Here is a 27980-nt window from a genome sequence, read left to right as displayed (position 1 = left end):
GTAACAGTTTGTAAAAAGAAACTATGGTAAACTGTATGTGAAGTGGAGTGTTTAATGCTTCGCTTGAATGGGTCACTGTTTGTTGTGCGAAATTTCAAATTGGCGGGACACACGTCGACGTGACACTTGACGTCGTTTTCTACGCAATTCCGCTTCCGGGAGGAAGCAAATAATACGTGTTGACAAGCTGCGTTCGTTTGTAGCTAGATACCTGTTTGCTCGAGTAAATAAAAAGCTCTCGCAGTGAGAAAGGAGGGAGGAAGGACGAGCCTGCCGACTCGGTCGTGGGCAGCGTTGGTGCAGGTATGGGTGCTGATGGGTCGGACTGTGATGACTTCTGTCAGATCTGTTGTTTGGGTTCTGCTAGCTAGTTAGTTAGCTAGCTAGCTAGCCAACCTCCTGCCGGTCAGCTGAGTCCTAAACCCGCACTAGCCTCCAGAACATCATGTTCGAAAACAGTGTCGGGAACAGTGATCTACACCTGTGTTAGAAATGTGTGCAGTGTAGCTAGATAACGTGTTTGGTTAGCAGCATATGGATTAGCCGCAGCCTCGATTCGTCTAGTGTTGCCTGCAGCAGCTCAACCCAGTGTTACCTAGCTATGGTTGTTTATAGCAGCTCGGGTGATCGTTGATGAAGCACCTGAACGGGTCGTGAAAGCCCAGCATTAAGCCTGTCTAACAGGGTCGACAGATGGCTTAAGGGTACAGCACTGTTCCTTTTTTTTTAATTCCTGATAGAGTTGACGATTCTTGTCGATTTGATTCACGATACTGGGTTTAGTTTCAGTTTTCACGGGTTATAAAGGATTATCGATTATGGGAATGATGTGTGTACCCATACTGTTGTTTAATCTGCTGATGAGACCACTGTTGGGACCTGCTGGAGTGGCGTGCTGATTGTTATAATAAATAGTCGCTGTCAGATTGAAAACCTTCAGGATCTCCATTTGTGCCTTTTACTGCTGTTATGTTTTATATGTAATTTTGATCTGGCAGTTGTTCTCTTTACACTGTGCCAGAATGTCATGATAACTGCTCCAAAATAACTTGAAATTATTTTGATTATCATTTGAGGATCAGTTTTAAAAGATTTAGAAGCTTTCCTGTCAACCTTGCTTTTGTCTTGCGGTTAAGTTTAGTGAGAGACTGATTTGTGAAATATTCTGAGCAGTGAGGGCAATGAAACACTGTTTTTATACACGCAGGGCTGCAGACTGAACTTGGAGCCTGTGGATGGAAGTGGGGAGGGCCCGAGACATGGGTCCAGAAAGAGTGTTGCCGAGCTCCGAGGAGGATCTGGTGCAGGACAGGACCTCAGACACGGCGGTTGCAGAGGAGTGGAGTGGCGAGGACATGGAGGAGGAGGAGGAAGGAGGAGCGGGGGATGACGAAGAAGACAATGGGGGATATTATTACCAGCCACTGAACCAGGACCCTGATGGCCTAAACAACTCGCACATGGAGCAACCTGATGAGGGAACACATGCTGAGCAGCTCCAAGATGTCCAGGACAGAATAGAGGTGCGGTATGTTTGCCAGGGGTGTAAATACTGAAGTCAGGGGGGTGATCAAGGTTTATGATTTTTGTGCTGCAGCTAAAACTCATCAACTAGTGACTTAATTAGTAGGGAAAACATCACTTCACTCCAGACCCCTCTAGGTCTGAAAGGTTTCACTGACTTTCAGTGGTTATCTTGCAGGCCATGGGTTTGTTCCTGCCTCAACCGCCACCTCCAGACAGCGATGAGGAGGAGGACCCAGAAGAAGCTGCTGCACAGCAGAGTCACGCTTCCATTCCTATGGATCCAGGTAAGCAGGAGATGGTCTGATGATTCCACTAGAGACCAGAGTTCTTAAAGTGGGGTCTGGGGATCTCTAGTGGTCCATGCCATATTGTATAGCAATAGTATATATTTTTTAAATTTATTATTATTATTATGCAAGAACGAGGAGTACAACCTTATGGAATATGCATATGCCGGTACATGTTTTTTTATAGTGCTGACCACCTGAACAGTTCGGCTGCAATCATTAAAAATAAATCTGTGGTGGCCCGTTGGATGTTTTCCACCCAGGAATTGGTCCCTGATGGCATAAAAGAACCCTTCAGAACCCGTGCACTACAAGACTCTAGTTGTCTTTGTTTACTTCCTTGTTTTGCCATTATTCACAGATCACGTGGAGCTTGTAAAGAGGACCATGGCAGCGGTGAACCTGCCGACACTAGGTATCCCTGCATGGGCGCAGGAGATCTCCGACGACCAGTGGAAGGACATGGTCCAGAAGACGCTTCAGACCCGGCAGAGCTCGGCAAGCCTCATACTGGAACGCAAGTGAAATCGCCCAAGGCCTTGATCATCATCTCTACCCTGTAGCGCTTCAAAACTTCAAAAGACCCTGTGATGAAGCTGACCGGGAACATATAAACATAGTTTACCCCTTTTGTTTCCTCGGGTCCTGATTTGAAGATAAAATATGTCCTGCAGACCAAATATCACAAAATAACTTCAGAGTTCAGAAATCTAACACTTTTGCTGCATGAATATCCCTGAACCCTTTCAGGATTACAGAAGGTAATTAGCCACTGGACTTTGCAAGTACTCCCTAATTCTACTAACATTAGTGTATTTACAGTGTGTCACGTACCATCTAGTCATTCACTTCAACAGGGTATGCTTTTTTTTTGTATTTAAATAATTTTTCACAAAATCATAAACTGGAATGTGAAGATCTGTTAATCAACTGCTTGATAAATATTGCAACCATTCCTGTGACTGACGTGAAATCTACCGCGGCTTTGTCTCTCATCTGCAGCGCATATGTATGTTTGTATGTAGATCTCTGTGCAGCATCTTCAGAAACGCACTGCTTTTATTTCTTGGACTTTATTTTTTTGTTCTGTACATACATGAACATCTGTACAAAATATGACCTTCATACTATGTAATGCTCTACCTAATTAAAGTACAACATATGTACATATGACCTGGAAAGCAGCTTAAGATTAGTGTCAGACTTGGGGAGGGGAAGCGAGGGAGGGAGGGGTGCTTGGGAAAGGAAGGGGGAGTGTGGAGAGACCCATACTTTCATAATATTCCCTCTATAGTGTATGTGAGTGTAGCTGCCAGACAACAACCAACACAAGGCCGTTCCACAAAGCAAACTAGGTCATCACTTTGGACCCAGGAGCGTCAGCTTTCTGATTTTGGGCAATAAGGCTATAACAAGAGCAGTAAATCGCCACAGGTAACTCAAACTGTGCAGTGTTCCCTCAAGCCGACGACTCGGGAAAGCATTGGGGCATCACCTGTGTAAAAAGTACTTTTGACAATTACTTCCCCATATGTGTCAGTGGCTACTGTGTGAACACACTAGATTACACCACTTGTTTTGTAAACCTGATCATGTAGCTTTTAGTGGGGATGAGGCAAGTGTTGCGCTGTCCGGCCACCTACTTAAGGAGTGAATAGTCTATTGGAATGATCACAGTGAGTGATAGTTCACTCTACAATATAGAGGGGGTGTTGTACAGTAGATGGAGGCAACATAAGTGTAATAATCCTAAAAAGAAAATAAATAAAAAAATCTGAGGGGTGGAAGGGTAGAGGGAAAAATCATAATGGCTGTGACAAGCAGGGGTGCAACCCTAAGCAATATACAATACAATATAAAATACACAAATATTTGCAACAGTAACTGCAGGCTGTCTTGTTTCCCATATAATCAGCCTGGGAAGTTAAGCAAGCATCTCTTTTCTTCTTTATAGTTCTAGCAAGAGGATTGTATAGCGCTCGACCATACACCTTTCAAGTGCATGTTTTACTTTTATTTATTTTTAAATTTTTCTCTCTTCATCTTCTTTCTAAAAATATTGCTTAGGCGCTTAAAAAAATGCATAATCTATTAAAGTAACGTTAAACAAGGTCTGGGAAGAAGCATGTTAAGTGGTTCCCTACACTTGCACTACATTAACCCTTCCCACTGCACATGAGCGACTCGAACTATGGGAGGTTTTTAATGTTGAACAGCACAACAGGAACAAATCAGAAATTCATGAAGCCTATGACTTTAGAAGAGTTGTTCGAAATGGATCTTCTGATGTCTTGGGAAACAGCAAAACACGTATTAACGGATTACAAATAAGCAGCCACACGCCATGGCACTGAAGAGTACCAGCTGGTAGCTTTGGGGCATGCTTTGTAAGGGACGGAACACAGAGAAACAGCTTTGTCTTAAAGCAGAATGGTCATGAAACACGGAATGGTCTGCTGGTGTTGGTTCAAGAGGTCATCAACTTTGATAAAGCAACTTACAGTGCTGTGATCTCAGCTTGTAAACAGATCACCACTAAGGCAGGAAACGGATTTCACAACACATCCTGCGATGACATTTATTGTCTGAACGAGATCATGGGTGGTCAATAAAAATCATAGCAGCCTCAAAATGAGGGTGTTACCTACGTGAAGCTCTGGAGTTTAGACCATTTAAATAGCTAAGCTTTACACTGCCACTAAAGGATATGGACCCTACCTGGTGCAATTCCAGATGTTCTGACTAATTCTGCCCTAGATCTGGCGGCAGGACTTTGAAACAGAATCTGCCTTACAAGAGGGAAGCATGATGCTTTGTCTTGAGGAACTTTTGATTGTATTTTGTGAGCAACCATGTTGAAACCTGAAACTGAATCCTGTTATGACAAACGTGTTATGAAGAGCCTGGTTCCTTGGTTCTGCTGGAAACTGTAACGAAGGCCCTAGTTATTTATCTACAGATTACAAAGACATCCATGTCATGTTTGTGGCACATTTCGAAAGATTCCATACATTCATATGCTCCATATAGTCCCACAAGAGCAAGGCAACATGATCAGTGGATAAAATGAAAAACAGACCTGCACACACCAAAGAGTCCCTAAACCTGGCTCAAAGAAAAAAAAAAAAAAAACAAGCATGGACCCTTCAAACCAAATATTACTCAGTGAACACAGATAACCAAAAGCAATACAGGAATAAGGCTTTCCTGAAAAAGCAAGAGCTTTAAAAGAGGGGCAGAAATCGTGAAATCTAACATTTACAAACTGACAAAGATGAGTGGAAAGAAAAAGCAGAAGTAAACCAAACAAACAAACAAAAAACACAAATGCATTATCACTACTTGTGACTTTAGATGCCTACTGGAATGAGTGCTTTTCTGTGACTGTCTGTGCATGTGCGCAGCTGTGTGTTTTTGTGAGAATGATGGGAGAGCGCAGGAGCTCTCCACTGTTTTCTGTGTTTGCCAGGATTCAGCAGAAAGGGCTCTCCAGAGAAAGTGAGGAAGGAAAGAGGAGGCAAAGGCAAAGAGGAAAGGAGAGGAGTTTACAGCAGGCGACATTTCTGGACAAAGACAAGAAGGACAGATTAGGCATGGTGCAGGTGAAGGGTGGCGGTGTTCCCTGGTCAGAGAGCTTCCTGGTTAGCCGTCAGGTACTCCTCTGCCCGCTTGTGAGCCTCCAAGGCCTTAATAGTGTACACATCCTGCGGCAGCTCTGACTTCCGTCGCATCAGCACCTTGTCCTTCTTTATCTCCTTCGTCCCCTGAAAAGAAGCAAGCAGACCTCAATACATTTCTACTGAGTCTAATTTCTTCATGCATTCACTCCTGGTGCCAGTATTTTTGCTGTGTAGCCAAACAGCTAGAAGTAGCAACATACTGCAATGATACCATGCTTAGCACCAAATTAATCAGAATACTGTAGTTATCCACTCAGTCTGGGTAATCCATTTCCTTTTGCCATGTAAATGTCATTGAGACTTGTTTCAACACACAATGCCATTAAAGTGTCTACAAAATGCATACACACAGAAGGACCTAATAGCTAAACTGTGGAACGGTATGCAGATGCCTATTTTATGTATGATTATGATTAGTAAGGATGGAACTTGGATGTCTTAGTAAGCCACGGATTGGAGTTCGGTACAAATGAGGGAAAAAACAACTACTTCATCCACCAAATCATGATGTATGCACCATGACTGTTTGGTCAGACTACAAGTACTGGACATCATTTTTGGATTTGGGTTTTCTTACAGTCCATGTTCCAACTTTCACAAAACCTTCTCTTTAACTACCTAAAAAAAGTTTAATCTGAAAAGCTGCAGCCACTTATGTTGAATTTGATTCGGTCTGCAGTGGTGGTGAAGAGCTGAGAAAATTGTTAAGATACACTCTGACACAGATTAAAAATCTGAGAGTAAGGGCTGATTTGGTTGGCGCTCACAGGCTATATTCAGGTTTGCATCCAATTCCAGGTCCAATTAAAGCTACAATACCTGCGAAGCCTCAGACTCCACAGTCTTCTTCAGCAGCTGGATGTCTTCAGCAGTAGGGGTTTCTGTCTCCATGGAGAAGTGGGGTATTCCTGGGCTCTCATTATACATCATGTACTGTATGTACACACACAAACACACATTGTAATATACATATACACAACATGAAAATAAACAAATAGACTCATTGTTCACTCAATGTTGACTCATTACAGAAGCGTAAATTTGAATGGTTTGACTGACCTCATCTTGAGGCAGACCTGGTCGGAGGCTAGGATGAAGCTTTGTCATCTGGGGGGGGAGAATCAACAGAAGCCAAAAAAATTAAAATGATTCCATAAAACTCCATGTTCAATTACTTCAGACACACAACACCAGTACAACACCATAATTAAATTCAAGATTCATTTCACATGTGCTCTCAGAATAAATCCAAAACTCTGGAGAAAAGCTTAATAATTAATAATTAGACTTAATCCGGAACAATACATTTAGAGCATTAATTAAAGCATGACAAGCTTAAGACATACTCAGGCTTCTCTCACCAGTGTATTAAAATTGACCCTTGAAGCGAAACTGTATTGATATTAGCCAACACCACAACAAATGCACTTAGTCAATACAGAACAACTCCACTGATTCAATAACAACTATAAACAGCCATCTCTCCCATCCTGTCTAAATGGTTTACTATTTTCTATGGTCCTGTCTGAGTACTAATGTGAGTAAGCCTGGAAGTGTGTACCTGAGGATTCTGTTTCGCGAGCTCTTCAATTTTGTGCCAGATCTCTTCTCGTTCCTTCAGTTTGTACTTCTCTCTGGGGAGAAGAGAACAGAACAGCTTATGCTGTGTCAGAAGTGAAGATTTCTAGCAGAACTGAAGAGAGCTCTTAAAAGGCCTCTTAGGTACCGCTAAAGATCTCCGAGGCTAAATGCTACACAAAAAGGGGGAACATTTTTTGAGGAAGTCGCCAAGACAGTCCGTAAGGGGTTTATACAGTGATATCTGTCTCGTCTCCTTTTATTGATGACTTACTTTTGCTTCTCAGCTTTGTACTGCTGAGTGCAATCGTCAAACAGCTTCTGGTTCATCTCCATAAAGAGCTTCAGAGCGTTATAAATAAGTCCATGGATTGTCCTACAAGAAGGAGAAGACCACCATAAGAAAGGGAAGTTCCTATAATACCTGAAAACTCATTCAGAAAACTGTTTAGTTTTCACACATCAAGTCAAGATCACGCCTGTGTTTAAGAGTGCGGTTGCCCAACACTACATAGGTAACCTGGGTGGCTTACTTGTTCCAGTGGCTCTTGGAGTTCTTATAAAGAGCGGGGAACATGATGGGCAGGATCTTGGCAGCATTGTCACTGATTAGGCTCATGATATACTCATTGTTCCAGTAATACAGTGCTCTCTCAGCAACCTGGAACACAAGTAGTAATTTCAGATTTCTGGTTATATTGTGAAAACTTTTACTTTGTTTATTGTTAGTTATGAAGTCTTGTCCGGTCATTTACCGAACAAGTAAATAAAACAGTTGACTGTATAAGCACAGAATTAGCCCCTAGAGGAGCAAAATAGTGACAGAGCGGTTTTCTTACCTGGAAGTGTGGACTCGATACACATTTGGCCAGCTGTCTAAACAAAGGCTCCATAACTTTCACAAACTCAGAAGGCTCAATGACATCTAGGATCTCCTCCAACTCATTCAAGAACATCACCTCTTTAGGACTGTGGGTCTTGGGCCAGAACTTCAAGAGACCCATTATAACCTAAAACAGAGACGGGTAAAGTGTTGGGAGGGATGCAAGTGTGTGAGAGGGGAAAAGTACTGCCTTGTCAAAATGTTAAAATCAGAACAAAAATACAACAAACTGATTAAATGAACGAGACTTAAATAAAAAATATATATAAATAATAAAAAAATGATAAGGCATTTCATTTTCAAAATGACTAGAGCTGTAAAAGCTGAAATACTTACTGGTTCAGTGAGGCTGCTGTCTTTTTCCAAAAACTGCACCACACAGTATGCCAGCTGCAGGAAAGGGAAATGACAACCAACATTTCAGTGGAGCGGAATACTAAGAACTACATGGCATAGGAATGCGGTCATTAATGCTAAATCTGATCCAACTGCATGAGTGTCTCCCAGTTCCAGTCCTGAGGAATCTCACTTGTGAATGAACCCATGAGATAAACAATAAAACAATGAACTGAGAGAATTCAGCATCTCCAGTACTAGAATTACTCATGATTATTTATTGTTCACTGCTTCTAAAGTAGATTTACATAGGTTTTATTTTAAATACAGGCTAAAATAAAGGGGTGTGTATGTAGAAGCAGTACCTGAGGGTGATAGACACTAAGAGACTTGACTTTGTGTAGAGGCAGCAACACCCGGATCAGGAACATTTTGTGCTCCTCTTTCAGTGGCAGGGCAAAGCCATTAATTATACTGTGAGACGAACAGGATACACAGCTCTGGTCATGTGACATTCCAGGGCCATTCAATTCGATACAGATAAGAGAGAGGTCTTCTATTTACGCAGGTTTGTCATGGCAACAGTGGCAGTACATGCACTCACCTTCCTAAGATTTCTAAGAGCTCTGCAATGCCATTGTGATGCTCCGTTTCATATATAAACCTGCAATGAGAGACCAATGCTGATCACCAAGTGGAACAATGAGTCCAGTTTAACAATAATACGCTTAAAAGGAAAAATAATCAAATCCGATGTGTATAAACCATGTATAAACCTCACCTATAGAATATGTTGTTGATCTGTCTACGGATGTAGGCTCTAAGCCCCAGGAACTTGCCATAGATTCTGTGCAGTATGGTCTTCAAGAAGTCTCGTTCTCTCGGATCTTCACTGTCAAACAGCTCCAGGAGCTACAAAATAGTCATTAAAGATTTTTTTTTTACTTTGAGGAGAAACACTACTGTGTCAAATGTAAATAATCAATATAGAATAATTAAGCAAAAGCCAAAAGCTGCAGTCTATATCACATTTATACAATGATATCCCTGGCTATGGCTATTTGAATTGAATCATTGAACCTGTAAACAGCAAATATGGGAAAACCTGGAGCTCCGGAGCTTCAGATGTTTCACTGACATCACATTTTTATCAAACAATGTGTTTAGTAAGACCATGCTGTACCTCAGCTATGTGGAGAATACATACTTACAGACAATACAAACTTTTGGTCGATGTATTTTTTGGCAATGTTAGGCTGGAAGTCAGGTGACTCCAAAAAACGTAAGAAGAATTCATACACCAGCTAAACCGGAAAGAGAGTTTAGAGAACAAATTGGTAAAATAAATAAATAAAACGTGACAGTGACTTTATGGACTGCCATCCAATCAGCTGTTTATTACTAAGCAGTAATCTCACACTCACACACACACACACACACACACACACACACACACACACACACACACACACACACACACACACACACACACCTTTTCATGCTCTTTATTACTTATGATACATGCAGTGATTCAGTTATGATACCCATGGTAGTTTAAATAACTGGGGTTAAAGTACTGCCTTTCTCAGCCTGATTATTTTACTGGTCAGTGTCTATGCAGTCACTGGCCTTAACATCCTCTGGGTTCTATAGCATCAATGTTGCTCCTTTACATGCAGTGAGCTTTGGTGGTTGCTACCTGGGTCTGAGTCAGCTTCTCAGTGTGAATCCCTTTCTGCGTGATTTTCTTGGTATTCGTCATACACTGCACTTCTCTATGCCTCAAGGGGCCGCCTACCACTATTGTAAGCAGAGTAACATCTGCAGCCAGCGTTCTGTTTTGCTTCTACTGACTACCAGAATCACTGTGAAGCAGTGGATACTGCCTGTGCTCAGGTCGAGATCATTTACCAAAAAAGTCATGTGGCAACATGATGTATGACGCATGACATTTTCCAACCCAGTCTTTGGGATCCACTTGTTGGCTCCACATTTATACTTACTCCCAGTACATTAGGTTACAGCTACAACATGGAACAATTTGGTGTACTTCAAGGGCCGGGTTGAGTAACACCCGTAATGTATGATACAGTCAGACACACACAGACTCAAAAAGATTCTGTGTTGTATTACAGGTCATGTTATAAGATATATAATAATATATATTATAAGATATATAATATATATAAGTGTGTCACACACACACACACACACACACACACGTCAACAAGTATCCAGTGTGTCATTTGCATCACACCTCAAAGAACCTCAAGTGATGGCTGCTAATTTGTTACTCTTCTTGGCTTCAATGGCTTCTTGTTACATCTGCAATGTTTCCTCAGCCATTTTGACAACCCCACCCCGCTTTAAATGTTTATCTTTTAATGCTACCTGTGTGTTTCACTAAACATTCCCAAAAATAATTGAACATTTCCAAAATATTTCCAGTGCAATGCTAGCAGATTTGCCACACTCACCTGTAGGTGGGGCCAAGCTGCCTCCAGGGTAGGCTCATCCTCCTCAGGGTCAAACTCTGCCCCCGTAGGATTGGAAGATGGAGGCAGAGTCCTGAATAAGTTCATTGAAAACTACAAAAAGAAGAAGAAAAAAAAAAAAGAACCTAAGAACAGACAAAATGAACTAATGGAAAATCATGTTCTCTCACCGGCTCTGAATTAAAGGCTGAGAGTATGTGGGGAGTAAGAAAGGGTGGAGTATTCATTTACTAGTTATATTAGAGACAGTCTGCCTTTCTGCATATAGGCAGTGTATTTGTGTGTGTTGTCAGCGCACTACCAGTGTGAGATGTGAATTATAAATTAATAAAAAAAAGTGCAGGTGTCTGAGCCTTGATTTGTAATGACTAATTACCCAAAACCCCTAGCGATCATAAATGTGTAAGCAGACAGACACTAGTATCTGTCAGTGGAGTGTAGAACAGGACACATTCCCAGAAGGGTAATATGCCTTGCTTAAGGGTTTCTGCTGAAACTGTCCAGCATGGGCTTTGCTACCAGAAATAAAACTGCAATATATAGCAGCATTTCCTGACTTGGCTTTAAATCTATTGCTTTTCTTTGCACCTCCTGGACCAGTCAGGCAAAAGTCAACAGACATGATGTGCCTTTCAGACATTTAGGAAAAGTTTTGTGCTGTGGAGGCTAAAGACATACAGGATTTTAGAGTATAAAACAAATGAATCAAGGAATAAATGGATAAAGTTTTTCCTTTTAAAGTATAATGTAAGGGATTAGACATAACACAATCTCTGAAGAAGAGGCCGTAACACTTCTGAAGGATTATGGAATGGTTAAAAGGATTAATGTTGTCATGGAGACTGTGTTTCATAGGATAACGTCTATATAATCTGGTGTTGTTAGAAAAAGGTACTTTCAGGTCAAATACATGGGAAAATCCAAACCACTCCAAACCACATAGCCTCAACTGGCTTTTTTGGCAGATGACTGAAATACCAAATTAGAGGAATAGAAGACAGCAGGAATCTATACATCAGGGCTTCACTATATGATTTTCAGTACAGACTCAATGAAGGCAAATCAAGTAACACTGATCATCTCATCTTATCCTTTTAAACTTTTAAAACACATGAACCTTCAAAACTGTCACTTGATCACACACACACTTACACACACTTACACACACTTACACACACTTACACACACTTACACACACAGTAGGGGTAGTGAGCATACACCCATCCAGAGCGGTGGGCAGCCAACTCCAGCACCCTGGGAGCAGAGGGTGAAGGGCCTTGCTCAAAGGCCTAACAGTGGCAGCTTGCCAGGCCTGGGTATTAAACCCACAACCATGTCATCAATAGCCCGGAGCTCTAACCGCTAAGCCACCACTGCCAATGTTTATGATAAGGAGCTACAAGAAATGCTAACAATAAAAAATAATCTATGTGATCCATGATCATTTTAAATGGCAAATCAGAAATGTTAATAACCAAAACACTGTTATAAAGCACAATATCATCAAATTGTGTTTTTTTAAGCTTACATTTAACCTGAATAAACCAAAGGCACAGTCAAAATCAAAAATCAAGAATTTTGGATGAAAAATAAAAAATTAAAAAGAATAAAAAATGAACATGCAATAAAAGACTTGAAATTAACTGGGAGTGGGGTGAAGGGTGAAGATAAACACTTGTGTGTAGCTTAGTGTTTAGATGTGCAGTTTGCAGTGTCCTGCAGAGTGCGAGAATGAGCATGTGGGTGCTTGCTCTCTCTCACCATAATGACAGCCTCAGGGTAGATGGACTCGGTAACTACATCACGGTTGTGTGTGATGTACTCCACCATCTCATTGAGGCCAGCACGCTTCACCTCCTTGTATTTGAGATCACTGAGGGGATCGGTCACAAAGTCAAAGAGAACGCAGCACTGGCGCAGCTTCTGAACAAACAATTCCTCCCTGTCGATGGGCGGGGCATCTGAAAGTCAAGGAGATAAATACAAAGACAAGCATAAAAACACAGCACAAAAAAGAACAGTGCAAGACACGCAAAGCAAAACTCTTCGTACTTACTACACATGGCTGCTGCTTTCTGAAGTTAACCTGAACAGCATTCACGTCACATTATACCATCAGACTTTTACTGGCATTCCCTTCTCACCTAAACATCATGACTAAACACATGTCTGGGGCCCCTACGCCTGCGAGGACCTGCAGAAAATAACACTGCTCCGCCAGGCTTGCATACCATACACTGTGTCGCCATCACCCTTGATAATGCTGCATTATCTGCTTATTTTCTGTTTATAAAGTCTGTAAATGGAAGGCTGTTATCAATTAATTCTTATGCAAAGGGTTGGGTTTTTTATTTTTCAAGTGAAAATAAAAGGAATGAATTGAAATAGTAGAATGTAGAATTGTAGAAAAAAATGTTAAATTCAGCAAATAAACAGTAATTGTACATTAAAATGTGCAGATGTATGATCTCCATTAAAGATGTGTATTTAGTTTAACTTTGAAAATTACATGTAATTTGACTAGGGGTGCCCAATCTTTGCATGACTGTTGGAATCAAGTAATCTATTTAATGCATCAGCCTGTAGGTTATGATCAGAAGCAGCCTCTTATTCGTTTACAGCATTTTATACCACCCCCCTTTACTGGTATTCTGTCTCACCGCACCACCAAGCTGAGAATGTGAAAGCTATTATAATCTTCCTCAAAGTCATGTGACATGCCACTGCATCTTTTTAAAACTGCCACTAATGCAATGTCATTAGAGGACTGCACTATCCGGTCATGTTATGTCAGCTAAGAGACGCCTGAATTGGCTACCAGCGTGCTCAATGACTGGAGGAAAGTGAGAGCCATCCTGTCCACCTGGAGAGAGTGATGACAACTAAGCATCCTCAGTATAAGGTTCCCCAAAGTGACAGTTCTTAAATATGTAATTAAAATATGCACACAAACTAAGGACCCATACGCACATATCTGGACCTTTGTGTTGAGCGTCTTTTTAAAAGTATCCCTGTACACTAAACACAAAAACAGCCCAGCAGGGGGCACTAGCACCTTACAAAATTTGATGTTAAATTCAGCAAGTGCAATGGCCAACACAGACCCAAATAAAGCTGCAGCACATTTTCTAACAATGAAGCAGCAGATCTTTATAACTCCATCTGACACAGGCTTAAAACCTGAAAAAGGTACATCTTGGACCATGGTTGAAGGTCACAGGGTCTCCCTCACGTTTTTGATGGGGACACTGCTTCAAAAAAAACTTTCTTCAAAATAACCCCACAGAATCCTGATCATGCAGAGAAGTAGAGGTTCTGTGACAGAGTAATGAAAAAGCAAACCCTGTCATTAGTTGGCAACAGCTATGTGCAAGTTAATGTCTATCCTGGAAAGTGTGTTCAACCTCCATTTTGAGCCTCTTAAAACACGGCCAACTAGTGAACGAAGGCCAAAATGCAGACAAAAAGCCATGTTTTAACAATAAATACATGGATGTGTGCGGAAGGGCCTTAATAATAATGTATTATTCAATTAATTTTTTAAACATAAACGCACTAAGTGAAACTACCAATAAATGTTATTTTGTTTATTATAGAGACATTCTGCACCAGAGATAGAGTAGTGAAGGGTAATGGAAGAGGGCAGATTAAGGACAGAAGAATTGATCCACTTTTCAGCAGAACTGAGAACAACAGAACGAGAGACCAAAAATCTAGGGCACAGACAACAGCTCCAATGAATCTATATTAAAGGGAATACGCAGAGAGTCACACTGCAGCAGCTCTCTGAACTGAACATTCACAGCTGCTGTTTAAATCACAAATGAAACAACAATAAACCAAGTAAGGATTACTGTAAACAGACAAAACCTTTTTACCGGTTCTGGCCAGTATGACCGTATTCAGTATATCGTTTGCAATTTGTCCTACTTGTTAAGTAAGTAAGAACACAAAACTGGGACCCCTGGGTTTTTTTCACATCCACCCGATTTAAAGCTTTACTAACAACATGTTATCTGCTAATCCCACGCTTTCCTCACCTGGACAGGGGAGCCAAATATATTCTGGACGCGTTACAATAATGTTGAGAAACTAAAGGCTTTTAACAGAAGTGTCTTAAGAGACTGCAGTAATCACAGGCTTACCTGTTTATTGTTTAGTTCTGTTTTGAGCAATAAAAAAATATTTAAGATACACCTCAGTTGTTAACCATGTATATTAGTAGTAAAATAAGCCAATGTTAACCTACAAAGACAAGCTTACAGTTTTCTAATAAGTTTCTGTTTAAAAAAAGAAGTCAAAAGAAGAGTCAAAATATAATATTATTACATTCTGCAACTGCTTAATGCAAAATGATTCCTTCATACATACAGGTTTTGTCTTTTCTCTTTGCCTTGATGTTTTAGATTACCTTATAATATATTTTATATATATTATGTTTTACAAACACTTATAACAAGCTATAACCCTTTATATATATATATATATAAGTCCCAGTCAATAAACAGTGATGTACAGTGAAATCACTAGTGACCCATACTTTTAATAACTATAAATTGCATATTTACATCTACATGCCATAACACCGCTATGAGCGTGGCATCTTGTTGATCTGTGCACACTAGACGTGGGCAAAAATAACAATATTCTGTTAACAACATTCTATTTTGTTATTGTGATACAAAATATACTTTTCTGGCTATACCATAGATATCTGGGATAGCGTCTGTGCTTAAAGAACACAAACTGACAACATTTTCATTACTGCGAGGAAAATTAGTCCTATTTAACTGGATGAAGAGCAGCACATTTTGAATAAAATTCACGTATGGATCAAGTATGGGAAAATACTTTGATAGAATCTGTTGCATTTTGACTGTGGGTCACAATATTGTGACAATCCTTATACCATATTGTCCAGCCCAAACGCAAAAAACAGTAGCCTTATAGAGAAAGCAGTATACTTGCCCTTGCTCTTTGTTTGTCACCCTGTCCCTACAACCTAATAGGTGATCTCTCAGCAACAAATCAATGGAGTACAAACAGTGTTAAATGAACAACCCCCTGTTGAAAAAGAGATGACTGAGAAATGTTCATTGTGCAATAGCTGTGAACAACAGAATAGAGGTGAACAACAGAAGAGGGGGACAAATTATACTGGAACACACAGTCTGAAATATTTTTGTGAATATTGTGGTTGAAAATTAAGTTTTGTAATCCCACTGCCTTAGAGACAGAAGATGTAGAAGCTCTAAATCAAATCATTAATTAAAATGCAAGGAAACATAAAATTAAATAAATAACTAAAAATACTACTAATAATAACAAAAAACAATTTTCTTCATGCATGTACATTTAATATTATTATTACATATGTATTTGTTTAATATTTAGCCTTTTGCAGTCTTATTTTTAGATATCAAAATTGCCAGTATTTTATGTTTGTATGCTTTTTGCAATGCATTACAATACAAGATACATTTGTCAGGTCAATAACCGAACTGGAAAACAAAATTGAAACTGAAAAAGGAAATTGAAATTTAACAGGGAGTAAACTGGTGCATATGGAAATGAAGGTGTACACTGTAGTCAAAGATTCCACAGGAGGACAGCTGACACAAAAAGAGACATGACCTAGGCAGAGCTGGGTAGATTAGCCTTAATCCACACTCAAGTACGAGTATTGTCACTTCCACTGAATAATGACTCACATAGCTAAATGACTCAGGTGCTAAAACTCAAGCACTGAGTGGAACTTCTAAAACACAAGGCAGAAACATATAGTAGCACATAAGCTACATAAACCTGTTGTGGCTTTGTAACTTTCTTCCTGCAACCTTGAACATGAGTGCTCATCAACAATTAATTCAATTTCAAACTAAGTGCATGTTAAGTTACTATACTCATTTTTTTGTAGTTCACTTTACCAGGAAAAAAGCAAGAATACCACCAAAGCAAGGCATGAGTCTTGTTTTTGTGTGCTGCATCTATGTGACACTGAAATGTAGTACAGACCAACCCTGACCCTTTACACCACTGCTTCAAATGTCTGACTGAAGGCCTATCTGATTATCCCAAAGCTGCCACACTCCCTACAAATAAAACGGGCATGTGAAAGAAGCCATCAGGTTTCAGAGCGCTCACACACAGTAAGATTAATATACTACTTAAGCTGGTATTTTATAGCAAGAGATATACACTATATGGAGTTACTGTCTCTACTCTCCAGGAAAGACATTCTATTAGATTTGAGCACTGCTGTGAGGATTAGAGTTTGTTGCCGAATGCAATCAAATTCTAAACCTCACAGAAATGCTCCAAAATCTAGTAGAATGTTTCAACTCATCCCAAAAGTATTGGATGGAGCGCCACCATCATTACAGAAGACACAGTTCCAGTGCTGGGGGGCTTTATATGCCTTTAGCCTATGCCTGTCATTAGGCATGGTGCCAATAGATTTCTGTTTATCTGCACCACAGAGTCCTATTCTATTGGGAGCACAGGGACTCTACAGAGACTAGACAAGCCGCGTGTGTGCATTTGCACATCTGTGTCAGCAAATGGGTGTAACAAAGTAGTTGAAAGCATTCGTTAAAAGGGGTGTCCACGAATATTTTATGACATATAGCATATATACTTACTGGAAGACTGTGTACGCGCTGGCTAAAATCAGGCTGAGTGATAAGGAGAGGAAGGTCTACAAAGCAATTAGCAATGCTTTTTTTTTTTTTGACTCCCAGCTAAATGGAAATCTTACAAATGTCACATGGTTTGTTTTGACTGGACTGTTTTATTCACCAGATGAAGCTTTTTTTTTTTAAATACACTGTGATGATTAACCCAACAGAAAACTCAGCATTTCCACAAAGGAAATTTTTTTTGGATTTGAAACAGTTCTTTCAAAACAAACAAACAAACAAACAAACAAACAAACAAACTAACTATCTGAAGCTTCCGGCACATAGCATATAACCATCAGGGGCTCGGATAGCATGTTTAAAAGTTCACTAAATAATAATACAAATGCTTATTTCAACATCTGGCGGATCACGAATTGTTGCTACAACAATTACAAACTTATGTATAATTGTGTTTAGGTTCAGCTGCTCAAGTTTCCACTTCAGAACTGCTCTCAGCAATCAAGAGGTCTTCAGATCGGAGATGATCACTGTTGCTGAAACGAGGGTCAGAGATTCACATCTTGTGTGTCTTTCCACTTTATCAGTGAAATATGATGTTTACTGACACAATCACAGCAAACAAAAAACACTACTCATCAGCAGTTAACCCTTAACAGAAGTTATAACATAAATAGATCATTTATTTAAACCAACCAAAAATATGTTAGTGTTTACTGTCTATATATCTAGAACTATGGAATATATACATATATCTCACTCATTTCTATCAAGGTTATTGTAGGTCAAATATTGTGTGATGCCTGTGTATTGCGGATTTGTGTTATTTAACTTAAAGAGCAATTAAAGAAAGCAATTTCCTGCTTTGGCAGGACATCAAATCAATATTGTTTTTTATTATGATTTAAGAAAACTTCAGGCTTTTGTTGTTATAAAACCCATCTATCTCACAACAGAACAAATATGGATAAGGTGCTATTTATATATATATCTGCCACAAATGGATGTGTACGACCACTAAAAAGTACTTCCACATTTTGAGTCATGCTTGTTTGGGGGAGGTGAGCACAGAATATGAGTAATAAAGGCTGTATTACAGGCTGCTTTCACGCTACACGGTTGGTAGAAACCAGTGAGACAGCCTAGAACAGTTTCTTGTGTTTAAAGAGATTTTAAAAACCTATTACATGCTTTATTATAATATCAATGATATCAATATATTAATTGACAAGTGTGTCAATTAATAGTTAATTTTTTTTTTCCAATGAATACCGTTTCAGGAAAAACAGCTCTCTGAACCTTTCCAAAAATAGACAAAAATGAGATATTTCTTAATTAAATTTCAAACATAAACATAAGTATTTACTGTCCAGGAGTAAAACAGCTTATTTTGTCAGTTTAAATTGAAGCATAAGCATTTCTAATACCAGCAGAGAGATAGTAATCTAACCTGGAGGTTATCAGAGAAGCTAAGAGATGCCCAAAGCCATGCACCATTATTTAGATGCAAAAATAATGTCTTAACTACAGAGACGTGGAACTGAATACATATGACATGACAAATATGAAACTTTAAACTATGAAGTTTAAAAAGAGACACATTGCTGCTCGACTGATGCGGATGTCGGGCTTTGGGATGTTTACATGTACTCCAGAATTAAACCTGTTTTTGTAATCCTCATAAATCCTCACTGTGTGGGATGCACATTTCACTTGTAAAAATGTTTGCAATAAGGGAAATGCATTTGCAGGCTAATACCCACAAAGAGGACACGTTGTTCCATTCAACTGCTGTGCTTAGAGGGGGTCTTTACTTACTCATCCTGGGTTTTTGAGAACCAATCAGAAAAATGACCAAAGAACGTATTAACACACCTACTACAACCTCAAACAAAAACATTACATTTATATTCCAGCTTCAATCCTATTTCTTTTTAATAATCTAACAATGCCACACAGTACACATTTACTGTGGTTGGGGGGGCTGAACTTATCACACCAATTTAACCACTGCGAACAGTTACGTAGTTTTGATTTTAAGTGCCAAATCAATTCTCCAGGCATGTTTCAATGAAAACGTCAAAAAGATCTGCATTCATAATCTACTGCTAAGTTGGTTACAATATCAGAACATTGCTCATCTCATGATGAGATAGCTGCCCATATCCAGCCCCACAGCAGCACAAGGTCACTGCTGAACAGTACAGTCAGGCAGTCATGAGACCAATCCTTCACCTCCAGGGCCAAATCAGTACATTCCCCCCCACCACCACACCCCAAAAAAAAAAAAAAAGCAACCAGCGCTCAGCTCAACAGACTATTTAACTTCAGGGGGAGAGAGGGGATAATGGTGATACACATGCATCAGGCATTAAAAGAAACACTACAAATCAAGGTCACTTCACTCTCTCACGCAATGAAGAACAAGGTGACTCCACTTACGGTTTCTCGGCTAGAACACAGCAATATCTAGACAGTAGCAGTCCTCTGTCAGTTTTTCCAATCACAATTATGGACATTCAAGTGAACTGCAAAGCTTAAGGCAACTCATCAGAACCGAGACCAGATATAGGGCTACATTTCAGAAGTCAAAGAATTTATACTTGTTTTTGTAGATTAATTAATAAGAAACGGGTGGCTTTACAGAGCTTTCATGGGGTCTACTGTGATTTGATTTATGTCATGATCTGCCATAGTTGCGTTTTTCTAACTAGTCTTCGGAGAGCAGTACCTACAGTTCTACACTAAACTCTGTGCTCTGACAAATTTAGTCCTGTCCAAATAAACCTCTTTGTATCCGAGCAGATGTCGCCTCTCGTTTTCTTTTTCCTTTTCTTCTTTAACTAACTAAATCAATCAATCAAAGATTGTGTGGGAGATGAGCACTTCCTGAATTTGCAGAAAAAAAATATAAAATAACATATATAAAAATAAAATAACATAAAATAAACATTTCCAAATCTGTTTAAACTTTGCTTTGCTCCAAACAAGAAGAGCCAGTGTCTCTTCAACCATTTGTTGTGAATGTGATCACGTGATGTATGTGATTTAAACATTCAGACACTAAACCTGTTCATCTTGTGGGGATTTTATTGCAGTCATGATGCGAGAGTTTGATCATTGAGGAGACAAACTCACGGCTCAGTGCGAAAGGTCCAGCAGAGCGTGCTCACATTTCCTGGCAGACCACAATTATGCAAATTGTTGTTGAGAACAGCCTTGATATTATTTTTAATCCACATTTTAACACAAACAATAGCCCTACACTTTAAATATTCATTAGAAAATAAAAGTAATCTTTAATAAAACATAACTGTTCACACCACTGACACCCTTTACAACCAACTAGACATTAAACTGCAAAAAACCAACTGCATTTAGAAACCCGGTCACTAAAAGTATGTCCCACACTAAGTTTCTCTGGAGCATACTTTGCACAAAAGCAGGAAAAGGGAGACCTCAAGGCTTCCTCTGTTTGTTTGCCATGTGGACTTCCAGAGTTGATGCCAGACCGCTAACAGCATGCACGGGTTAGACTCAAGTGTTGATGGTGCCATAAACAAACACAGAGACGGACGTCACTACAGCTGAGCTTGCATCTGGTAGGCAGGACTCTTTGGGTGTGTGAGAACTAAGTACATGCAACTAAACACAATACGACATGCACAAGCAGTAGCTTCAGAGACAGAATCTCTTCAAATCACAAAACACAACCCAGATGGAATAAAGATTCAAAAATATAATATTATACCGAGCCAGACACTCTTAAAGCATTTAAAAAACAGCTTCTCAAATATTACAGCAATAAAAACTCTTGAAGCTTTACAAAGCAATACACAAGATTAAGAAGGATAAATAAAAACAGCTCAATTAACTTGACCACTGCAGTAAATACAAAAAGAACACCAGTAGCCTTGGATGTGCTGCTTATCAGCTCATGTGTTGTGATTAACGTCCTTTAATCACTACCCTACACCACACCAGCTCATGAGCAATAAACAGTAATAAATCGCATATCCTTGATATGTTGAGGATGTAAATGCCAGGATGTTGGTACTGTACTAGAAGAACAGCCGTTCAATATTTTCTCGACAGCACAACTGAGTCTATTACATCTCTGTGCGTTACTGTATGTCGCACAGCAGGGAGTCTGAATTATCCGCATGGAGTGTTGTGACGAGCTTTCACTGTCCTACTTATTGCAGACACTTGCACTACTGATCCAATTACTGCCAGCAAGTAGTCATGTGCTCCCTATCACTTTCTCTCCCTGTGCCTGACCAGACAGGCAACGGATTCTCAATGAGTGAACATCAGAGTCCGACACGCAGGCCGAATAAGAATGATACTGGTTTCTGTATTTGGAGTAGGGTCCTAATGGCATGAACATTTAGTGATATGTATTGGGACTAAAAAACACTTTAGAACTAATTATTTTTAAATTACATTTTTGATTGGTATGCTCCAATAATTCACTTCAAGTGTAAATTTCATTAATGAAAACTATTTTGATAACAAATAATTTAATAAAAATGCAATACAAAAACAATTACACTTTTTGCAGACAAATAAAAACTTAATGATAATGTGAAAGCCTGCCAAATTGACAAATTAGGTTTAATCTGTTTATCTGTGCAATAATCAGCACATTTCCCAACCAGCCATGCCTTACTGTATTCTTTTGACTGGATATTCACCTTTTGCTCAAAAACAACGTTCTAAAAAAGTTAAAACAAAACAGTCTAAAAAACAGAAAACAAACTACACTGTTTTAAAACGTGAGAGAGATAAGGAGTCTGTTGGTGTTAGTAATTCTTGAGAATTATTCTCCTCCTTGGAAGGAGCGGAAAGTGAATATCCACTGAATATCCAATATCAAACTAACTTTACCAGGCTTATAAAATATGGAATAGAAATCACCAGGGGAAAAACTTTAAACTTTATGAATTTAATCCATAAATATTGAAGGAAATCATCCATATTCATTCCAGATTTCATTACATTTTATTACTAAAATGTGACTAAATTATAGACTCAAACAGTAAAATCTCAAACTATAAATACCAGTATGAGGGCTGTGGTTTCTGTTAATTACCTATTAATTTTTTGTGAATAAAATGTTTTTTTCTTCTTATAACCCCATATCCTCATGTTAAAGGATAGGTTTGACTGCATTTTAACTTAAGTTATTTATCCAGGCTCATGTATATATATGCAGTTATTCCTACTCTACACTAGTGATCACCAACCTTGCTATCTTCCTGCAGATGTTGGCTCCAACCCTAATTCACTCCTTTGCCCACAGCTTGTAATCATTTGCGTTGGATGTAAAGCACAAAAGCACAAAATTATTGTACCTTTGAGGGCGGGAAGCTTCTGGAGCTCACGGTTCTTGCTGAGGTTAAAGCGTGAAGAGCTCTGCCGACGTTCCTTCTTGACAATCTGTGGGCCGCCAGAGTACTTGATTTTGTTCAGCTGAGTCGGAGGTGGAGTGCTGTTGCTAGGGCGTTTGCTGGCGGTCTGTTGCTGGGCCTAAAGAGAAAAAAAATAAAACAAGACAAAAAACAAAACAAACAAAAAAACAAACAAACAAACAAACAAACAAACAAACAAAACACACCACATGATCATTAAAGGCAAACAAGGCAATGCTGAACATAGACTCTTCTCATATCAGGTCTTACAGTTTTTTATGACTTAAAACTTAAAAATTACTCACCCTATTGCAACACAACACTTCTATTTCAATAGTTTAATTCAGTGTCTGAATTACTGAGTAGATCCGGCATGGTCTGAATAATTAAGAATGACACCACTTTGTGAATCTTGGATTTGCAATAATATTGAGTTTCACAGTTCATTTGTATTCCTAGGCACTCAGGACAATAATGAGATGATTTGTTCTGCTCCAAAGACACAATGGCTAAAAGCTGCAACCCGGCCAAAAAGTGCACAAAAAAAACAAAAGAGATGAGAGCTGAGCCGACCGGCCATTCATAATTAATTCATTGCTTTGTTTCTCCAAATATGAATACACTTTGATGTCAGTCACATGTTAAGCAACCCATGTTGTTCGAAAACAGCAAAAGGAGAATAAGTTACCAAATTAGCCTCAAGACATTTTCTACAGAGCAAAAATGGCAAAAGGTCAAATGTGATTCTACACCAATGATAAAATCTAACTTGAACATTTAACCAATTTTGTTATTTAGCTTAAATGTCTTTCAGATTGTTTTTCAACTGTAAATAAATATTACATAAACAGACAATCATGTTAATTTAACTAAATAAAGAAGAAATTATCTGGCATTTCAACGGTATAGCAGAGAGAAGCACTAGCATCGGACCCTGACCACAAGTATCCAGATCTTTTTGAAAGAGTACATATTTCCAAACATCTCTTGGCCCACATGAGAACGCCACAACAAAACAAAAAAATAACTAAAATAAACAAAACAGACCTAAATCCATTGCAAAGCAGAAGCACATTTTCTAACAAAAAAAAATTGATGTCCCCCAATGTGTTGTTTAAAAGACAGACCTCATTAATCCAATAGCTCTCAGTATTGTACAGGTAAAAAACATAATTTGACATACTTACCTAAGCACAGTGGAAAAAAAAACTAATGAAGTTAACATTCAACATGAGTGAATGAATGAGTGTTAAATTGACAGTTACTGTGCGCAGTTATTGTAGGTTTGATTAGTTTAAGCTGATGTTAAACACCTAGTAGCCCACAGCAACAGCAGGATACTGGTCTTGTTCCTCAGAACATTGTTCTCAGAATTGTGTAACCTATCTTCCAACATGTTTTGCAGCCACTTTATATATGGACCTGTAAGGTTGTTTGGAAATACTGGGGTGTTATTGGAAAACCGTCCATTAGAAATTATCCACACCCAACACATGAATGCTAAATGGAAGAAAGGACACTCACAAAACACCCAATAATTTTAATACCTAAGGCCAGCCTGTGCATTCCCAAAACATTGTCACAAGTCACAAAACTAACCACCGTAAATTGTCAAACAGCTTCACTGCAGAAAACCACACTGCTTTCTTGTCTAGACAACCAATCAAGCAGTGATTTTGTGTGTGTGTGTGTGTACAAAGAGCTCCACGGTACACATAGTTTGAAACACTATGCTTATGTCCGTCTCACTCATGTTAAGACCTGCCTGTGGTATGGTACTGCTGGCTACAGTGGATGGGTTTGCATAACTGAGTTGGACTGAAAATAGACCTAATCAATAAACTTTACCCTGTGCAACATCAACCTCTCTGCTGAGTTTCCTGCCACTAATACCAGCAACTCTTCTTCCTTAAAAAGACATCTGAGAACTCTGAAGTTACAGAGAAAAGCAATTACATCAAAGCTCAGTAGTTCAATTAAGGTGATGTGCAAATCCAGTGTCCATTTTTCTTGAAAAATGAATACTGACCCACCCAGTGATGTAGCTGGACATCTCTAGGCAGTATAAGATATAATACAGATAATGCATGATGTTAAGCAGGTTAAAGGACTTCCTGTGAACTCACACTTGTTCATTACCCACAGTGTGTGTCACAATGATTGAACAACCGTCAGTGTACACCATCTGCATAAACTGCACAGTAACAGTTAGTCGATTGGAAGGTGATCCATCAGGCCATTAACTTGATTTGTTTATAATTTCTTTTTTTTTTGCTCTATTGTTTTGCTGGTTTGCTTTGCTGATTGTAGATTAGCAAACTTACATAATTTATCATAAAAACCTATCAAGTTCGAGCTCAAGTTAACAACAGACAATGGCACAAACAGTGTTTTTTTCTTTTCTAGACTGGTTAAATTAGCTGAAGTGCAGCGAATGTTGAGTATAAATCACTGTACACGAGAATCTAAACAGTAGTTTTTAAGAATTTGCCGCTACTGTTGTATTTAGTTTGTGATTACATGTATTGTGATCCATTTCTTTAAATATCACAATATAGTATTAATACCCTATATTGCCCAGCCCTAGCCACAAAGCAGCTCTGCAGTCCGAGCCTCAAGTGAACAAGCTAATAGTGACAGCGGCAAGGGGAAAAACTCCCTCAGAGTGGCAGGGGAAAAAACCTTGAGAGGAATCAAAGACACAAAAAGGGAACAACACTACAGTTTTGCTGTGGAGCCCACCCTTACCCTTTACACAAACACAAGCTGCATTTTTAGTTAGTCAAGTGTTCATCAAAAGAGACGGCTACAAAAATTGAATCTATAGAGCGATCTTCATGTTGCCACATATTCTAACATCCCCTTATATGTTACAACCACGGCCTTCTGCAATACTTACTTACCTACATTTTCAACAAGCCTAAACAACTCTAACTTTTCAAAGAAATACAGCAGATCTTAACAGCAAATCCCACATCTGTTCCACTCCCCTGCATCACAAGACCATTTACTAGCATAGCCAATATTGTAGCACAGCTGACAGGATAGGACAGGTCATGTCAAATAAATTCTTCACCACTACGACAATAAAGTTCACATAAATCTTAAAACTCCACTGATTTCAGATGCATCTACCCAACATGAAATATGCACACATCAAATTTCATAGCCATAAAAAAAAATAGAAAGCACAGCCCAATACAATACTAGTAATACAGCTCAATGTGTTTCTAAGAACTCTTTCTTTTAGGTATGTTAGCAGGGAGGCATCTCATTAGCAGGAAACACAAGTCAGGGCCTTCCTCCACAGGCATTCAGCTAGAAAGCGCAGCTGAGGCGCCTGCTGTCACACAGGTCAGCTGCTCCAGTTAACCGCTCCCTTCCTGATGAAACATACTGTACTCTGGATCAAGCCTGAGTGCTCTAATGGTGCTTTGAGTGAAGTATAAACATATAGATTCAGCCATTAGCACAGCATTAAGCACATCATCTTTTATCTAAAAGTATATCTAAGCACTAATGAAAAAAGAGCACAAAAATGAAACAATGCAATGAAGGAAGATCACAGATAACCATTAATTAACCAACATTAATTAACATAAATAATAAAAACACACTACCTTAAAAACTCCTTCTGCAGGTTCAATTTGTCAGATTAAATTAAATCAAATTAGATATGACATTTTAATAGAAATCATTAGCCTATTTATTTTTGAGGTCAATTTCAGTTCAACTCCCAACTATCTCTGCTGTGAACTACAGTGTGTGATTACTATAAGAAAAATTGTAGATACATCAGACCCCCCCCCACCCCCAAACTCCCCCCATTCATTTACCTCATCTGAATTTTCAGATCCAGTATCCTTCCCACCGCTGACGTTACTGTTCTTGGTGCTGCTTTTGGCAGATTTCGGTGTTTCCTAGAAGTGCCAAATAAAACCACAATGTTAGCGAAATCAGTCGAATAATGCGGAGCTACAAGACATGCGAAGTCAAAGCAGTGAAACGATGCCTCACCATCCTGCAGTTTCACACTGCGCACAGACCGGACTAGCGTTAACTGACCGCCCTGTCGTGGGGAAAGCCTCATAACCCGAACTAAGTACCAGCTGTCAAACTGTAATTCAGATTATATAGATTATTTCAGACAGAACTGGCGCACGGGCGGGCGCTGTAATTCACGTCCCAGAACCGGTCATCTGCAGTCTGGCTTGGTAGCCCAGTGTAGCTAGCAACTAACTTAAATACGGACACGGTCAGGAGCAGACGCAGCCGCTTTTCCTCGGGAAACTGCCGTTTCAGGCTCTCACACTTGTGGCTCTTCTGAATCGGGTGTTAATGTAGCTAGCTATAGCTAGCTGGTGGAGAAGGGCAAGGTTAGCTGGGTTAGCCTGTTCCTGTCAGTGTCAACAACACGGAGCCTGAGAGAGACGGAACAGTCGGCGCTGCAACAGCCAAGCTCAGACAACCGTCCGGCTAACGAGTCCTCAACACTGATTCAGCTAGCTCTAGCTCTAGCTCTAGCTAGTTGTTTAACGTTAATAAAGCACATACACAACTTCCACACAAGCTTGATAGCACTACCCATCTTTTTATTGATGAAACCGACATCAGACGGATTAGAAATCTCACCTGAGACCACAAAACCCCTCACTGACTGACCGTTAGCAGAATCGAGACGTTAAAAAGAAAGCGGCTAGAGATAAATCCGAGCGGGGACGACAGCTAACCGCAGACGCATTTTAACGGTTAAAATGTGATTAATTCATTATGTTTGCCTGGTTTCCGTTAAGAGGGCAGAGATTGCGCTTTCTAGCTGGTTAGCTGGCGGGCTAACAGCCCGGGCTGGGTTAGCTAGCTAGCGTTAGCTAGCAGCAGAAGCTAGCTAATAACGTTACTCAGGCCTTTTGTAGGGACATGGCAAACAAACTCGCAGCACGTCAGAAATTACACAAGCCAACAAAACCGGATAGTCCGGGTCTTCAGTGTGATAAATACTTTACCTTTTCTTTTTTAGTTTTATTCGGCATTTTGCAAATGTTCTTGTACTAAATTCACGGTAGCTCCGTGACGGATTCTGCAGCACTTGGCGCTCGTCTCTCTTCACTATTGCTCTCTCTCTCTCTCTCTCTCTCACTCTCT

At 39.5% G+C, this 27980-nt stretch overlaps 2 protein-coding genes across 2 annotated transcripts; one reads left to right on the top strand and one right to left on the bottom strand.

The window, feature by feature from the left end:
* The first annotated feature begins 158 nt into the window (after positions 1 to 158).
* Positions 159 to 2995, top strand: mea1 (male-enhanced antigen 1). The gene is made up of 4 exons (XM_072677665.1): positions 159 to 303; positions 1208 to 1523; positions 1703 to 1811; positions 2176 to 2995. The coding sequence occupies exons 2-4, from the start codon at positions 1236 to 1238 to the stop codon at positions 2337 to 2339; spliced, it is 561 nt and encodes a 186-aa protein (XP_072533766.1). The 5' UTR covers positions 159 to 303; positions 1208 to 1235; the 3' UTR covers positions 2340 to 2995.
* Positions 2872 to 27980, bottom strand: ppp2r5d (protein phosphatase 2, regulatory subunit B', delta). The gene is made up of 17 exons (XM_072677658.1): positions 27842 to 27980; positions 26675 to 26758; positions 22782 to 22956; positions 12548 to 12747; positions 10769 to 10879; positions 9503 to 9595; positions 9073 to 9203; positions 8896 to 8955; positions 8657 to 8765; positions 8292 to 8345; positions 7912 to 8082; positions 7606 to 7733; positions 7347 to 7448; positions 7056 to 7128; positions 6554 to 6601; positions 6314 to 6427; positions 2872 to 5578 (listed from the first exon to the last, which is right to left on the bottom strand). The coding sequence occupies exons 1-17, from the start codon at positions 27866 to 27868 to the stop codon at positions 5441 to 5443; spliced, it is 1818 nt and encodes a 605-aa protein (XP_072533759.1). The 5' UTR covers positions 27869 to 27980; the 3' UTR covers positions 2872 to 5440.

Source organism: Salminus brasiliensis, chromosome 4 (genome assembly GCF_030463535.1).
Source record: "Salminus brasiliensis chromosome 4, fSalBra1.hap2, whole genome shotgun sequence".
Lineage (NCBI taxonomy): Eukaryota > Metazoa > Chordata > Actinopteri > Characiformes > Bryconidae > Salminus > Salminus brasiliensis.
This window is presented reverse-complemented; position numbering and strand designations above follow the sequence as displayed.

Bases quoted from the DNA above. Each gene is read 5' to 3' on its own strand.
- mea1 (XM_072677665.1), top strand. From the start codon at position 1,236: ATGGAAGTGGGGAGGGCCCGAGACATGGGTCCAGAAAGAGTGTTGCCG. The intron at 1,524-1,702 runs GTGCGGTATGTT...GTTATCTTGCAG, and splicing joins ATGTCCAGGACAGAATAGAG to GCCATGGGTTTGTTCCTGCC. The intron at 1,812-2,175 runs GTAAGCAGGAGA...CATTATTCACAG, and splicing joins TTCCATTCCTATGGATCCAG to ATCACGTGGAGCTTGTAAAG.
- ppp2r5d (XM_072677658.1), bottom strand. From the start codon at position 27,868: ATGCCGAATAAAACTAAAAAAGAAAAG. The intron at 9,204-9,502 runs GTAAGTATGTAT...ACTATTTTGTAG, and splicing joins ACCAAAAGTTTGTATTGTCT to CTCCTGGAGCTGTTTGACAG. The intron at 8,083-8,291 runs GTAAGTATTTCA...TCTCTGTTTTAG, and splicing joins ACAGCAGCCTCACTGAACCA to GTTATAATGGGTCTCTTGAA.